The 17,659-nt window shown below is 37.0% G+C and overlaps 1 protein-coding gene across 2 annotated transcripts; it reads left to right on the top strand.

Annotated features, from left to right (window-relative positions):
• Nucleotides 1–1,857: 1,857 nt before the first annotated feature.
• Nucleotides 1,858–16,376, top strand: LOC143912842 (uncharacterized). 2 transcript variants are annotated; one of them, XM_077432271.1, is made up of 7 exons: nt 1,858–2,192; nt 2,293–4,019; nt 4,138–4,242; nt 4,366–4,843; nt 4,919–5,107; nt 5,186–6,189; nt 11,857–16,376. In XM_077432271.1, the coding sequence occupies exons 4-7, from the start codon at nt 4,554–4,556 to the stop codon at nt 12,183–12,185; spliced, it is 1,812 nt and encodes a 603-aa protein (XP_077288397.1). In that variant the 5' UTR covers nt 1,858–2,192; nt 2,293–4,019; nt 4,138–4,242; nt 4,366–4,553; the 3' UTR covers nt 12,186–16,376. The 2 variants fall into 2 exon arrangements, with proteins under 2 accessions (XP_077288397.1, XP_077288398.1); XM_077432272.1 differs by lacking the exon at nt 4,138–4,242 and having other exon boundaries at nt 2,293–2,455.
• Nucleotides 16,377–17,659: the final 1,283 nt, after the last annotated feature.

Genomic DNA, 17,659 nt, shown 5'->3' with positions numbered 1-17,659 from the left:
TTCTTCTCCAGACGTAAAAATCGGTGCAAACCAGCCAAGCCAGTAATTATAAACGACCAACCAGTCAACTGGACCACGTCTACCCGCTACCTGGGGGTAATAATCGATAGCAAATTAACCAGGAAACCCCACATCACTAACGCGGTGCGTAGAGCTAGGGCAGTTGCGTCAAAGCTTTACCCACTATGCAAACCAAACAGCAAACTCTCGCTTAAAAACAAGTGCTTGCTGTATAAATCCATCATCCGCCCACAAATCACGTACGCGAGCCCCGTGTGGGCTCACACTACCATCTCCAACAGATCTATACTCAGACTACAGACAGTACAAAACAAATTCTTGCGTGCCACGGGCAACTACGACTGGTATACAAGAAACACTATAATTCACAATGACCTAAACATTGACTACCTTGACAAACACGTACACAAACTTGCCGTAAACTACTTCAAGTCTCTCGGAAAGGTAGACAGTCCCTTAATAAATTCCCTCAGCAAGACTAAACTAATAATTAACCAAAGGCCCATCGACATTCTGAAGATGGGTATAGGCTAAAATTAGCATCCATTTAACTAACCAGACTCAACCACCTCCAAACGGTCCATAACCGTTAACCACCCACTAACACACTAACCCCGACAGTATCCCACAGATGTTGCACTAATTTTGCTTAGTGTTCCAGATCGACAAACACTCCACAAGCGAGCAGCCGCCAGCCCGCACCACAAACATCACCGAGAGTCCGATCCCATACAACACGTTCGATAGATAGGTTAAGGGAGTGTCACTACCCTATAAACTATCGATAAAACGCAGCCACAAAGAAGAGTGAGTGAGCCTCTAGAGTTCAGCTAGATCACATCTCCGAAGAAACCTCTTCGTACATACAATAACCATTGTACTAATTGAACGAAAATAAACGATCCTCTTTCAAACTACACAACATGTGTTTCGTTAGACCGGGATACGGTCAACATACCTTCCCTGTCTTACAGCATTTACAACAATTGAACGTTAGCTGCAGGAGCTGTACTGTGTGTATATGTATGGGTGACCAGTGGCTGTGTGTGTGTGTCGTCGTCTCTCGTTCAGCTCGCTCTGGAGCACGTGCTGGAACAGGGCCGGGTGGGGAATTAGACACGTCAAGTCGGTTTATCCTTATTTATTAAGGAGTAGATGGCGAGCCGGGGAGTTTCTCGGCGCCTCTCGCCTCTCGCTTGTGCCCCTTTATGGCGGGGGCTCTGGATGAGTACGCTGGCCAGGCAAGGTAGACCAGCCACGCCAAGACCGTCTCGGCCGGCGGATGGCGGGCGTCTGAGAGCTCGAGGCTTGGGTCGAACACGTGGTCGAGCATAGTCGGTGAGGCACGACTATGGAAGAAGCCATACTCCTCGGAGGGCTTCTATGATGCCAATGAGCGCTCGCCGTGATCGCTTGGGTGGATCACGGGGCCAGAGTTCGGGGCTTAGTTCGAGGCCGGCTTTTACGAGGGACGCTGCATCTGGCGGTCCGCGCCGGACCCACGGGAGAATCTAGAGCGACTGACAGATGGTCGGTGTAAAAAAAGAGAAAACAAAAGCCGAAGCCGTAAGAGGACAACCAACGGCCATGAGGGTTTTTGGCTCGGACAACAATTGAACAATAAACGGCGCGCTGTGGATCCGGCCATTAATTATAACATTTCTCTGGCACACACACAGTACAGTACTCGATGGCTATAAAAGCTTTGGTCGAAGTAATTGTGGAAGGTTCGTCGTCTTTTGTTTTCACGAAAAGACGGAAAGTTTTATTTAGCAATCTGGCAACCCTGCGACATCCTTCATATATGCGTCCTACTGAAGGATATCACGTGTACGCATGCCGTCGATGCGCATTTCAGATGCGAGATTACTTTTCAGATTTGCAGAATGGAAATAGGAAAAGGAATAGGAGATGGGAAGGAATTCAGAGCGCAGAATGCAGAAATGTAGAAGTGTAGAAGTGTAGAAGTGTAGAAGTGTAGAAGTGTAGGGGTGTAGGAGCGTAGAAGTGTCAGATTGTCGGAAGAAGTGTAGGAGAGAGTGCGAGCGGGGCGGGCGGGCGACGCTGCCGCCATGGAGACCCCCCCCGGGCCGTTGGCGCCCCCCCCTCGCCCCCCGGCGCCCCCCAGGGCCGGCGCCTCCGCCCCCTAACCACCAGCTCGCGAGCAACAGGTCTTGCACGCCGCCTCTCGCTGCGCACATAACCTCCAAACGCCTATTTACACTATATGGTCTACTTCATACACTCTCTATTTACATTTGCGCATTTCAGATGCATGCTTGCAGGCCGCCACCTCCGCCCCTCAGCCTCAGCCTCAGCCTCAGCCACTTTTCAGCCCTCACGATGCTCCAAAACATGCAACATGGTCCATCCCGTTTTATCTGTTTATCTGCCGGTTGGATCTGAAAAGAGGGCTTTCTGGAACTTTTGAAATGTTAGTACCTGCCCGCTCAGCCGACGGTATCATTCACCCTTTACCTTTAATTCTAATACGAATACAATTTTGGTGGTGTATTTTAACCCTTTGCCCGCGGCAATAAATATAGCGAACAAACCCTGTACGCGGCGGCGCCTTTTTCGCGAATTTGGCAATCAAGTTTTCGACCTTAAATACAGATTTTAATATTCACTCAAGTAACCAGATATGTTAATTAACACATAAAGTATTATTTTAAACAATAAAATACATAATATATCTCGTAGTTTTGGCTTAATTGTCAAATAATCATTCTTCATACAATTGAGACGTATCGTCGCCATTGTTCAACAGACGTGACGTCACATAAACGAGGTTTCAGTATGGTTCCACAAAACCACTAATTTTGACTGGTATATATTCATTTTAAGCAAATCGAATAGATGGCATTCAACTCTCAGTAATATATTCGATCAATTTTGAACCTTGAAACAGTTGAAATAGGCGCATATAAGGCTCAAAATCCCGTGCAAAGTTCAGAAATTCTATGGAAGACAGCCGCGCAAACGACAGACTTGTCGCGCAAAGCTTCCATAGAAGACGACCGCGGGCAAACGGTTAAATACGGAGTACAATCTGAATTCCGGAGACTCGATAAAAGCATTCTTGGAATTGGGCACAATAAATAATCCAAATGGCTTCCGGATTCCCACAGCTTGGACACACTGCTATTCATACGTCTTTTATTGGATTTTTTAGTTCGTTTTGAATTTATTTTTATTTTTGTTAGTACGTTATGGTGACAATATTTTTCAAAATTTACAATAGTCGAGCCGGCACGACCAATATATCACTGTTATAGACGACAAGTAGATAAATGCAATCAATTGTACTTCCTTCGTCTATTCCTATACATGTGAAAATAATCTCACGAAAAAAAAGTATATTTAATATGAATAGTGGAATTGTCATTCTCATCTTCAGTACGTAACTGTTGTACTGAAGATGAGAATCTACATATAAAATAGAACTATTCAAAATGAATGAAATCGATTTAAAACTGTTTTATCAATAATAGTACTCGGATCTTTCTATATATCAATAATTTTCGATTTTATAATCTTGCGAGGTACATGAGAAGAATCCCAAGGCATTTTTCGAAGTCTTTATTTTATTATTTATCTCAGCTAATTACAACCTATATATTAATACTACAAAATAGTATAATATGTAGTATTCATATATAGGTTGTAGAGCATATAATTAATGAATACAAAAGTTAAGCTATCAAAATAATAATTTTTGAGTTTGAATTAATTATATTTATTAATATTGTCTACTATAAACTGCTCTTGTTGGTCGCGACCCCCGCAACCGAGGAAGCGGTGCAGCGAATGAAAAGAGATATGGCAAATGTCAATGGCACCATCCAGTGAATTTAAGAAATGGAGGCCTCGAGGAATGGGAGAATTAAAATAATAAATAAATAATAATATTACTGTAAGCTTTGCTGCCATAACATGACGTTGACAATTACTTTTATCGTCTAAAAGATATAAATCTCCTTCAATATAAAATATAGGTATACGTTTTTCCATAAATAAATTAATAATATCAACAACTTACTTTTTTTATATTAAAATTTTATTAATGTAATTATTTCAAAATACCAAACACAAACTCATTAATAAAAAATAAAGATCAAATTCTACCTATGGCTATATGCACGAACAATACAATGCGAAACTGAAACGAATTGTAATTGGCTAATTGTGGGTCGAGTGGAGGATAAAATGTACATTTACGTAAGTTTAATGCTAGATCGTTCCGATTATAGAATTAAAAAGTAAAAATTGAATAAAAATATTTCTATTTCCATTTTAATGAAAAAAAATTCAGTGCCTTTTAACATTTAAATCTTTTTCTAGGTGAAAAAAAAAATTTCAAAAAAAAATGCCTGCACAATCCAAAAATCCAATAAATTACTACGCATAAACAAAAGACCATACAATGAAATAAAATTCATACAAAAAAAAAAAACAAACCAAGAAACAAAAATCCAAGACAAAACCCCTATTAGGACGCAAAATTTCAAACGAGTTGATGCAAACATATAATGGTCAACTTTTCTGACGACGACAAAGAAAAATCTCCACAAATGGGCGACAACGCAAATTCCGCTTTCGGCGAACCGAAACAAAACACCAATTGGCAAAAATCGTGCGGCATCCTATGCAGGACATGCAACAAAATTTATACCAAACAATACTCATACTTCAGACACTACAAAGAAAAACATCCCGGATGCAAAGTCATCTTCACCTGCACGCTGTGCCGTAAGGACTTCGAAGATTACAACAAATTCCGCAATCACTGCTATCGCCACGTCATCGGTGGCAGATACAAGTAAGCCCGACAAACCTCGAATATATATACACACACCATTTCATCGTGTTTAACATGCTTCAAATTTCTCCGCAGATGTAATATATGCAACAAGGGATTCTCTCAACAAAGTCAACTGAGCAGTCATGTAAACATCACCCATGGGAATCCCTTGTCGTGTAAAATCTGTAACAAAGTATACCATTCAGTATCCAACCTAAACAGACACATCGGCTCTTGTCACAACGGCAATATCCAACACTCCTGCAATGAATGCGGCAAGACGTAGGCCACTTTACATGCTTTTTATACTTGTGTTGTAGTATTTACATGGTTGTTGGTATTGAATTTTGATTTTTTTAGATTACAATCGGCCACCGGTCTCCGTATGCACATGCTGAAGCACAAAGTCGGCCAGTATCTGATGTGCGCTACGTGCGGGAAGAAGTTCACGCAGCAAGCCAATCTCAAAATTCACATGGAGAGTCACGTCAACAGCAATCCATACCTTTGCGAATTCTGTCCGAGAACATTCACCAACAAATCGAAACTCGAGAGCCATCTCGTGGCGCACTCAAACGACAGACAATTCTTGTGCCAGATATGCAACAAGTCGTACAAGACGCGACGGTACCTCAGCGACCACCACAAACTGCACACCGAAGCCGCCACTCTATTCTGTAAAGTCTGCAACAAGGGCTTCTTCAATTCGCTGAAGCTGAAAGATCACATGAACGTACACACCGGAGAGAAGCCATACGCTTGCAAATACTGCACTAGGCTGTTCGCCAACTATCCCAACTGGCTTAAACACGTGCGCCGAGTGCACAAGGTCGACCACAAGACGGGAAAACCGCTGACTTCGGTGGGTCTGGTCAACGCCTCTGTGAAGAAACCTCACGATGAATATCCGCTACCCAACGACACCTTCAACAACAACGACGTCGGAAAGACTGGTAATCTCATTGAGGATGTGTCGTTGGACGACTTAGATCTGAACACGATGTGTGTGGATCTCGGCTTGATCGATCAGAACGAATCTCTCCACAATCTGATCTCCACTTATTCGTGCGGCAGCGAGGACGATAAAGAGCACACCGGAGCTGACCACTGCTCCCCGTTGGACGTTGGTAAATCGGAGCTGGACGGCTCCGTGTATCGGAACGCGTACAGCGACGGTGAGACGTACGACGGCCAGGATCTGCTAGAGTCGTCGGTGGCGGAAGAGCTCATCGAACTGGAGCTGGCGATGAGCGACAACTACGAGAAGGATCCGATTGATTCCTTCGATATAGCTCCAGACATGCCCGATGTCAACGTGCCGTCGCTCATCAACTCGCTCGACGATGATTTATTATATTCCAACGGTGTGTATAATTTCATGTTTTAATAATTTCATATATAAAAGTTTCATGAGAGTGCTTCGAAAAAACAATTATTTAGTTAATTCCTACTAACTATGTAATTACAATATTATTAATTATCAGCACAGTTTTTGGATCGTATAAGTATACAATCATTTCGAACCTTTTTCTCATATGCTATTTCAAAGTCGTAAAATTTAAATGGCACGATAATATACTGCAGCCTCACTTTACTACTATATACGATAATTTAATGTACAAATCGCAACTTCATATATGTACATAAGTACTTGAGGAGATGTTACTGCTTATGTTACATTGCGTTATATGATCATTTATTTTTATTTTGCATCACCTGTCGATACATTCTCTCTCGTCTGCGTCTCGTCGTCCCGCAGCGCCAATTAAAAACATTAAACATAACAAATAAGCAGTGCCCTTCCCTCCCTTAATTTGTATTTTACCCTGGCTCTGAAGTGTGCATAAAGAAGGCACTTTATTGAGCGTGATAGTTGAACGCGCATAACTGAGCGAACCTCGCGCTCTGCGGATTAAAACCACCTCGTAACTTGTACGAATTAGTGTGATGCGACTAACGATCTTCAAAGCGAGATTTTCCCCATTGCGAATGTTTCAATTGGAATCAACATAACTTTTCCGGGATTTTCCTTTGAAATCTTATGAGAATCTGACACATTTTCTTTCCAAATGAAGCATTCATATGTACTTACTACATACATATAATTTCGATAACCGTTTGAAATATTGTTAGCTCAAGTTAGTATAATATTTGTTGTAGACAATTGATAGTTATCTTTTGTATAACTTATCGTTCCCATTTAATCGACCTTTGTATGTCATTATAAATTAATCAATTAATTGTAAAGATAAAAATTTACGTCTTTATCGCTTGTGATCGATTCCACATGCAAATTGATAGTTTGTAAGAGGCAGCGCAGCGCACACATTGTTTAAGGTATGTTTTAATAATTTTAATGTTTTGGCTGGCAGGAAAGTCATGATCTTGGGTGATTTTAATCCTAATGAATTAATTTTTATGTCAGAACTATTTAATATGAGTCAATTGAACTCAATAACTAATTGTAATAATAATTTATTAGATTTAATTTTCACTAATTTAAATTTTATTTCTTGCAATGTATCTAGAAGCCTATTTCCTTTGCTGCCTGAGGATCCATACCATCCGGCGCTTGAGTTAGAAGTAAATACACTTGTTTCGGCTTCCTCTCATTTTCATTCTGTTAATATACCGGCTCCGGGTGGATGGTTGTTTGATGGTGTTGATTTCGTGATCCTCAATAGTATGTTTTTTGCTTGTAATTGGGATAAACTATATGAGTGCGTTGATGTTAATTCTGCCGTTGATTCCTTTTATAGTATCGTTAACTCTGTATTTGATAAATGTTTTATGAGAAAGCGTCAAATTAATGAAGCAAGGGTTTACCCAAAGTGGTATAATTCCCGAATAATTTCATTAATGCACATAAAATATGGAAAAAATATAAAGATCCTACATTTTGTATTGATTTCTGCAACTTGCGTACTCTTTTTAAGCGGATCTCGACTTCCGCTTACGAGGAATACATTACTAATTGTGAAAATTCAATTGCTCAGAATCCGAAAAATTTTTGGAGCTTCATCAACAGCAAACGAATTATAGATTCAAAACTTACGAAAATGCACGATATGGATGAGGACTTTATTGGTCATGACAGCATCGCAAATGCCTTTGCTAACTATTTTCATTCGGTTTTTGATTCGACTACTGTTATGACTTCCCCTAGTTTAGATTCCTCCATGTTTCCATTATTGTCTGTTGACAAGTTCCATATATCTGATTTACGCTACGGTTTTGGTAAAATTAAAAATATTAAATCTTTTGGACCAGATTTCATTCCAGATTTCATTTTAAAGGGTAGTGAGCCTGGACTCTCGTCTCCATTGATTTTTATTTTTAATCTAATGCTGAAGACTTCAGTTTTTCCTGTATCATGGAAGTGTTCGAAAGTAACTCCGATCCATAAAAAAGGAGATAAGTATTCCATTAGAAACTATCGCCTGGTTGCTATAATATCCTCTTCTGCAAAACTTTTTGAAATTATACTTCATAGGTATATTTTCAATCATTGCCAGAGTATGATTATTGATCAGCAACATGGATTTCGTCCACAACGTTCAACGACCACAAATTTTATTTATTTATTTAATATACTTGGGGGAGGCGGCAAAGCCGATAGGCCCAAGGGGTTTGAATAAACATATTTTACAAATTATACATATATGCAATAAAAAAATGAGAAAAATTAAAATACATTAAAAAAACAATATTAAAATAAAATAAAATAAGAGAAGAAAAAAAATATAAAATATATAAACAAAAAAGATAAAAATACAGAAATATGATTATGGGAAAGAAGAATCACAAAAATCCTTTGGTTTTAAAAAAAGTATCAAGTTTATTCTTAAAAATATTAATATTAATAGAGGTTACTAAATCGTTGGGAAGACTATTCCAAACTGAAACCACTCTGTTAGAAAAGAATGTATCTCTGATCAATTTATTAGATTTATCTTTTTGGAGTCTAAGCGAGTGACCTCTGAGGTGAGTGTTTGTTTTTGTCATTTGTTTGTCATTTTCTGTTTGTCAAATTTGTTGTCATTTTCTGGTTTTGTAACAGGTTCCTTGGATGCTAATATTCAAACAGATACTGTTTACACGGATTTCGAAAAGGCTTTCGACAAAGTAAATCACTCCATCCTTATCAATAAACTAATTGGTTATGGTGTCTCATATGGTCTCTCTCAGTTATTCACAAATTATCTCAAGGATCGACGTCAGTTTGTAAAATATGGAATTTATTCTTCTGTTGAATACCCAACCTGCTCTGGTGTTCCACAGGGTTCTAATCTCGGCCCCTTACTATTCATTTTATTTGTTAATGATATTAGGGAAATATTCCACAACTGCAACTTCTTATTATATGCAGATGATCTAAAACTTTTTAGGTGCGTTGAATCTTCTTCCGATGCTCTACTGCTACAGAGCGATTTAGATTCACTCGTTATTTGTTCACACTCAAATTGTCTTCCGATAAGCGTTGACAAGTGTCACATTGTCTCTTTTTCCAGATCTCGATCATCAATTGAATTTGGTTACAATATTGATGGCTCTATTCTTGCCCGTCACACACATATCAAGGATTTGGGAATTACTTTTTCAAATATCTGGAATTTTTATTCTCATATCCAAGATGTGTGCAATAGGGCTACAAAAACTTCGTCATCAGAAACTCACGCGCCTTTAATAGCACCAGAGTGACGCGTTTACTGTATACTACATTGGTGCGCAGTTGGCTTGAATCTGGCTCGGCCATATGGAGTCCTAATCATTTAAGGTACACGCTAATGTTAGAGAGGGTGCAAAGAAAATTTCTTCACTATCTCTACATGAGAGAGTTTGGGCGCTATCCCTACTTATTTCCCAGTAAGTTTGTCATGGGCTCCTTCGGCTTTGACTCCTTAGCTTCACGTAGAAACAATCATCTTGGTAAGCTTTTTCTAAAAATTCTAAGGGGTGAATGTCATCTTCCTGAAGTTCTGTGTAATCTTAAACTTAGAGTACCTGAGAAACTGAGAGAATCTCGCTCCAGAACTCTATTCCTGCCTATTCGGGCCAGAACTAATGTGCTTGATGACTCACCCCTTTCAAGAGCCATTCGACTATTTAACCTGCTTTCTGGGAGTCTTGATGTTTTTACTTCATCATACAGTTCTGTCAGGCAGCATATTTTAAATGACTTCTAGCTACATACATATTTACACATGTTGTTTTCATTTTGTAATTTTATTATTTAGCATAATGTGTATGTATGTTGGTTTTATCTTTATTTATATATGTATGCTATTTTTTATTTTTATATATATATGAGTAATTTAGCTTTATTTATGTGTTTATGTGTATATGCATGTATAATGTTTGTATGTTTATGGATGTATGTAATGTATGTGTATATGTATATTTATATGTGTATGTATGTATATGTGAATATATATATATATATATATATATATATATATATATATATATATATATATATATATATATATATATATATATATATATATATATATATATATATATATATATATATATATATATATATATATATATATATATATATATATATATATATATATATGTGTGTAGGTGTGTATGTATGTATATGTATATATGTGTATTTTATATTTATGTATGTATGTATGTGTATTTGTGTATACGTGTAAGTATTTGTGTATATATGGATGGTGTACATATATGTTTATATAATTGTCTTTGGCCAGGAAGGTGTATTGGGTTTACCTGTTTGGCCTTCTTGGTGTAAATTAAATAAAAAAATAAAATAAAATAAAAATAAAATAAAATGTCAAGTTGAGGTAACCATCAAAAATAAAATTGATCAATATTGAGTATATGTATATCGAAATATTTTCACGATAAAACTCAGCAACAAAAAGTCACGTTTGACCCATTGAATTCGAATATGACAATAATTTTTGTTGGCTTACTTATTTGGGATATGAGCGTTTAAAAATATGTGTGATTTTTACAGATTTTTGGTTCATGCAGTCTTTAATTCAAAATCAAGTATTGCTGTGCCAAAAGTGAGTATTGGTATCGATAGTCAGATGATTTTCCTATTGATTGTGGTTTTTTATTGCTTTAAAATACGTATAATTAATTATCTAGCGAATTTTAAGTCAAAAATATATTTTTTTTCCGTAATACTGATGCGTAGGGGTGGGTTCAGGATTCAAATGAAAGACCAAATTCACTTGACACCATTTATTCAACGATTCGAGAGGTCCACGCGGAACCACCGTTCACTCCATAATATCTGCTCTACCGCGTGTAACTCCTTATAAAGGACAAGTTGCACAGCACAGTTTCCCTGATCCAATAATGTGTCTATTGTCTCGGCACGTAGTCTACCCTGGGGAGTCGCACGCACTCGCCTAGGTCTGTGAGACCTCCAGCGTATACTTTGTCCGAGCACTTAGAGTCCCGTTAGCCTAATCCGGGGTATCTATTCTTCACCCACAAATGCGCTTAGACAGTGGATACTCTCTCTCATGTTTTCACGTTACAATACTATGAGCTAATTTTGTGAAGTTTTCACTTTAATACTAACAAGCGAGATTAAGACTGCGTTAGAAAGTCTTTCTAACGCAATTACTGCTTGAGTTAGTACGTTTTAATGTCAAAAAAATATTGAGATAGAAAATCAATCTTTATGAACGTGGTGAAATAAAAACTGGCAAAATAGCACGGAGAAAAAATCCGTAAAAAAAAATTAATTTTTGACTTAAAATTCGCTATTATCAGTATTTTAAAACAACAAAAATCACAATCAATAGAAAAAACTTCTGACTATTGATTCTAATACTCAATTTTGGCACAGCAACACTAGATTTTGAATTACAAACTGCAAAAGCCAAAAATCTGTAAAAATTGCCAATATTTTTAAACAGTCGTATCTCTTCAACGAGAGGAAGCCAGCAAAAATCATTGTCGGTGATTAGTTTCCGCTCCGGTAGATATTTTTGGTTGCTTGGTGTAATGAAATTAAAAAATATGGATTGATGTTTCAGAAGCCAAGGCTTCCGAGCGAGGATTCCAACCGCCGCTGATGCTCTCGATGTCCACCGCTGCCAGATCGGAAGCGCCGTCGACCCCGCCAATACCCACTGCCGACCTCATCGGACTGACGCTGCTCTCTTCCGATCTGCCGCCGAAGAACAATCTGCGCGATTACATAAAAAGTTTCATTCCGAGTCTCGTCGATCACTCTACAGTCGATGGCAACTTCGCTATCTCACACGTTGATTCTGCGAATGCGGCGAGCGCGGGCTCAACGAGTACAACAGTTTTGCCTAATTGTTTTTTTGATACATTGGGAAATATTTATTATGTTAAATAATAATCATATTACGTTTTCCAAATACTGTCTATTTACACGCCCGGCGGGCTCAACCCCGTCGGCAGATTATATTTTAACGATCGATTTTTCCGAGCAATCGATATATTTTTTTACGATGACGTACTGCAAATTATATTATCCTAATGTGTAATGCCAAAAATATATATGTAATTTGATGGAATATATTTAAGGAATCATCATATATAATTTCGAACGAAACTATGAACACACAGCCGAACGGTACACACTCGACGTTTACGTACGTGAGGTTAAAACAGATTTCTGCTTTATCTGCTATGATTTTTTCGAACAATTTTATAAGATAGAAAACAAATGCATGTCATTGCAATCCCTCACACCCCATATATACAAGTTTTTATATTGATTAAATATTCAAAATGCTCTATTTACAATCTAAAAATACAAAATAACTAATCTCATACGATAAAAATGCTTTCTATGCAGCGACTACTTTGCATATGCCCTCGTTGGGATTGAAAAGAACTTGTAAACGAGGATTGGGGGATACAAATGGATGATTAGTGCAAAATACATTGTTTATATATACACAGGTCTGTTACTGAAAGTTGGCGCGAACAAATGCGCTTGTGCTGTCACACTGCATAATATATATATAAAAACGGACGCGATGTGTATGTGGGTATGTATGTGGCGGACGCGTGGACAAGCCAATCATGGTCCACGTGGACTAAAACCTTTGACCGATAAGAGGAACGTATCGTCATTCTGACCGATGGGTGCATTTTAAGCATCCGCTATAGGTATGTGGCGTGCGATCGTGTCGAGGAGACGTCTGACGAAGGGTGTAGAGCGTCTGGCATGTGCTCCTGATATCGAGCGACGGGTCACATCAGCGTCAGATGCGCCTAAACATGCGCGGTAGCGTACACACACACACGTTCATTCATAATTTCGAACGGGTTGAATGGGTTGGATCGACGAGCGTGTAATGCGTGCACGTGCACCTATTAATTACCTTACATTATATTTATATATAACAACTTTATTTCAGTTCGTTTATCAATTCCTTTGCGAAACCACCCGTTGAATTCAACGGGCACAACACTAGTATAATAATATATATAAAAACGGACGCGATGTGTGTATGTGGATATCAGCCAGCCAATCAGCGTTTGACATGTGTGACGTCAGGCCGAGCGACATCTGACACATACACACATCAACGTAGACACACACACACATTCATTCATCATTTCGAACGGGTTGGATTTAAATCCTTTTCCGAAATCAACGGGCACAACACTAGTTCAATCATAAAAAAAGACGATCTGTCTCTTTCGCGCGCTTCTGTGTGAGTATGAGAGCGCGCCAACTTTCAGTAACAGACCTGTACGTACTGGTCGTTCTATTTTTGAAGGCCTACCCCCTCCACTTGGATAAGGTGCGCAAAGGCAACTCTCAGTATATGATCTTGGCGTGCGCATCTTTTGCGTGCAGTGGTGTGGGTCTTTATAAATTGGCCGACTCTACAGCCATCTTCAATGTTTTTGACCTGTACTTAAATATTCAATTTGCAAATGGCTTACGTTGCAGTCGATGTGTGCAGATGGATAGTTTGTCTATAATAATATTATAGAAATTGGAAGATTAGTAGTGATTTGTAAAACACTTGTCAAAACCTCATAAATTAGTACTACTCTTTATTATTGTCGAAACTTGAATTAATCTGGTCACGTCAGTTATATAAGTATATAGTGTTGTAAATGTGAAAGTACAAATATATTAGAAGTCTTGTCTAAAAAGTAAAATGTAATACATCCTGTACGTATATGTTGACACGGCGAATGCATATACATATATTTACAAAGTGTATTATTGATTAATGTTTAAGTGGGATGAGAAGAAATTGAATACTGTATACGAGTGTATAAATTTATCTAATAAAAGTAAGAAATGCTTAATTATAACGTGCCTAAATGTGGTAATGAATGTTGGGACGACGCACATTCAGATCTGGACGACGGTCGGACTCCGATCGTGGACTTATGTTCATTTTTTCACCGTTACACGAGTCATATACAAAATATATGCATGGAAGACACGACTGTGTCGGCCGCGAGAGTTCATCGCAGACTCAGAACCGGGTGCGGAACGCTAATGTGATATTTTTTGATAGGATGTATGAGTTCGAGGATCTGACGGATCGACGAGCGTCGTTTGCTCTCGCGGTTTTGAATTATATAATGTTGACGTTGAAAATTACACTGATTTTTTTTTTTAATGTACGTATTTTTTTTTTGTAGATTTGTCCTTTTATTTTACAATTTCAAAAAAAGCTTCGATTTTTTTTTTTTAAATATGTTTCACACTTTTTCGCTTTACTATTTTTAGACTTTAATTTAATTAACACTTTGCGAGCGAAAGGGGGGACGTCTCACGGAAAACTAGATCTGGATTTCATTTGGGTGCGATTCAACTGTATGTACATTGAGAAAAATACTTTGTATCTTAAAAAAAATTTTTGTGCATTAAAAATTTGCATTATTTTCGGTGCATTTAAATAATCTCGTATTGTGCATCGAATACAATATTTTGGCATTATAAAGTTATTATTAAAAAATATGAAACGATCATTCGAAAAATAGAATAGACAACTTGACAACTGTCCAAAGAGTCGAAGCCAAGGTCATTCAACTGTACATTGAGAAAAATACTTTGTATCTTAAAAGAAATGTTTGTGCATTGTTTTCGGTGCATTAAACAATCTCGTATTGTGCATCGAATACAATATTTTGGCATTATAAAGTTATTATTAAAAAATATGAAACGATCATTCGAAATAATTGATTTCAGACAACTTGACAACTGTCAAAAGTGTTTACTTTTGCTTACGTATTACGTATGAATGTCAATGATGATGTCAGTCCGTAGAGTCGAAGCCAAGGTTGCAAGCCGAAGAGTAAATAAATAGAAGGAATCCAGTAGAGAGAAGCGTCGGTCGTTGTCGGTTCGTATTTTGGTATTCGCGACGTTGCTGACACAGTTCATCTGTCATTTTAATACACTTTTTAAGTGGCAAATATGTTTTTCAATGATCAAAGCAAAGTTTCTAATGCTATTTGTATCCGTCATTTAAAAAATGCACACAATTTTTTTGTAATAGAAACACGGGATAGATAGATAGATGTTACGACTTGAAATGGTTCTACGAGCGAAAATATACATATAGAACAGATTCTTATTTTTTATTATAAGGCTTTTTCATTTATATATGAAATGTATATCCAGTTATAGAGATGTCGTTGGTTAAAAATATTATTTAAGAATACGAGAATTCTTGTGACCCGCTTGCAAAGTGTTAACCGTGCACAGGCACCGTATTAGACGTTACTGAATTAATTACATATGATCATTTGAATTATTAATTTAAGGTTATGTAGATGAAAAACTATTCAATAGTGATTTAAAAAAAAAACAAAAAAAACTTTAACGCATAACAGTTCCATTTGAACAGATATATAGAACTTTAAGTATTATAATTTTAAGTTGCAAAAATATTTTCATTGAAAAGTTACCAATTATAAATGATACCTGAAATATTTGTAGTTCTTGAAAAAATGTATACATTTATTATTTTTTTTTAAATGCACGTTACATTTTATTTTATCATATACATATAAATATTTTTATTCATTGTTCTTTACCGATGTATAATTGTCCTCGCCCCCCACAATATAACATTGTTGCTGTTTTATTACATTATAAACTCATATTAAATATTAAATATTCTGCTATTTACAATATTGAATTATTATCGTAACGTAATGATATACTATTTTTATCATGTTAATAAATGAATAGTTGATTGAGAAGTATGCCCTTGGTACGGAGAAGTGGGACCAATTTTGAATTAGGAGATTGCTTAAATAATTACGACGTCTCACACAAATTCCACTTCCGCTTGTAACGCAGGCTCGATAAATAAAAAATTAAATAACAGGGCAAACTTTACGTTGCTCAGTTCATCTACCTCTTAAAGATAGTAACTCTAGCTAGTAAGAATGATACATACATACATACTTGTTAATTACTGAATGTTAAATTAGGTATTCTTATTTGAAAAATGTTAGATTTATATTTTGATAATCGCTTCCTCGGATAAAGTCAAAAGCATGTTTGTATTTTGTATACATATAAATATAAAGTAAAGAGTATTATGCTGATCTTTTTTTTTTTGTTTCGATATTTTTTGATCATTAATTATTCAGTGTAATTTATATACTAATAATAAAAACTTCACATTTATCCCTTCGTTTCTTTTATCCTCCTTCGAGAACGTCGGCTTTATCGACGGCTGCTCTAAATATTGCAGCATTTTTTATATATAAATCGCTGTATTTCCAGAGGCTGAAGAACACGAAAGGTAAAATTCGATTCAATAAAAACAATAATTATAAATAAAATGTTATGTTAGCTCGTTTCCATATCTCTTTTTTTTATTTGTTGATATAATTGGATAGTATGATGTAGTTTTAGCATATGAAAATATCTAGTATGCACAGTTCATGTATACAAAAGCTAGAGGTCAGCACCGTAATAGACAATGTCTTACAGCTAAGTTAGGTTAGGTTTGTAAAATATAACAACAGGCGTTGCTCGGGAAAGATAACTCTTCACACGGCTCCGACCACTTTCTAAACCCATCTACAGTATAAATTAGGTAACCATGAGATAATACATCAAACTGTAGACTTACATAACGGGGAAACATACAATCATCGGTGCTACTTTAGTATGCGGTCTACTTTCACATATCTACTTTAGTATGCGATCTACCTGCACGTTTTTACTTTAATATGCGGTCTCACTGTCTCAGTTCTCGCGTTTGACACTGAGACTGAATAATACCGACCCTAACAGCCTAATCTTAAATGAATAAGGCCAACCTAACTTAACCTAACCTAACCTGACCCTTAAATAAATAGGTGTTGGCTGCTAATTTTTTTTTTTTTTCAAGTTTAACTTCATCAATATTTTCACTAAAACAACATATCTTAGCAGCCAACACCTATTTATTTAAGGGTCAGGTTAGGTTAGGTTAAGTTAGGGTTGGCCCTATTCATTTAAGATTAGGTTGTTAGGGTTGGTATTATTCAGTCTCAGTGTCACACGCGAGAACTGTGACAGTGAGGCCGCATATTAAAGTAAAAACGTGAAGGTAGATCGCATACTAGAGTGGATATGTGAAGGTAGACCGCATACTAAAGTAGCACCGATGATTGTATGTGTCCTCGTTATGTAAGGCTATGTACAGTTTGATATATTATATCATGGTTACCTAATTTATACTGTATATGGGTTTAGAAAGTGGTCGGAGCCGTGTGAAGAGCTATTTTTCCCGAGCAACGCCTGCTGTTATATTTTAAAAACCTAACCTAACATAGCTGGAAGCCATTATCTATTACGTTGCTGACCTCTAGCGGGTGTATACA

This window comes from Arctopsyche grandis, chromosome 6, assembly GCF_051622035.1.
Source record: "Arctopsyche grandis isolate Sample6627 chromosome 6, ASM5162203v2, whole genome shotgun sequence".
NCBI classification, from domain to species: Eukaryota; Metazoa; Arthropoda; class Insecta; order Trichoptera; family Hydropsychidae; genus Arctopsyche; species Arctopsyche grandis.
Note: the sequence above shows the minus strand (reverse complement) of the source record. Positions and strands in the feature narration are given on the sequence as shown.

Bases quoted from the DNA above. Each gene is read 5' to 3' on its own strand.
- LOC143912842 (XM_077432272.1), top strand. From the start codon at position 4,554: ATGGTCAACTTTTCTGACGACGACAAAGAAAAATCTCCACAAATGGGC. The intron at 4,844-4,918 runs GTAAGCCCGACA...ATTTCTCCGCAG, and splicing joins GTCATCGGTGGCAGATACAA to ATGTAATATATGCAACAAGG. The intron at 6,190-11,856 runs GTGTGTATAATT...TTGATGTTTCAG, and splicing joins TGATTTATTATATTCCAACG to AAGCCAAGGCTTCCGAGCGA.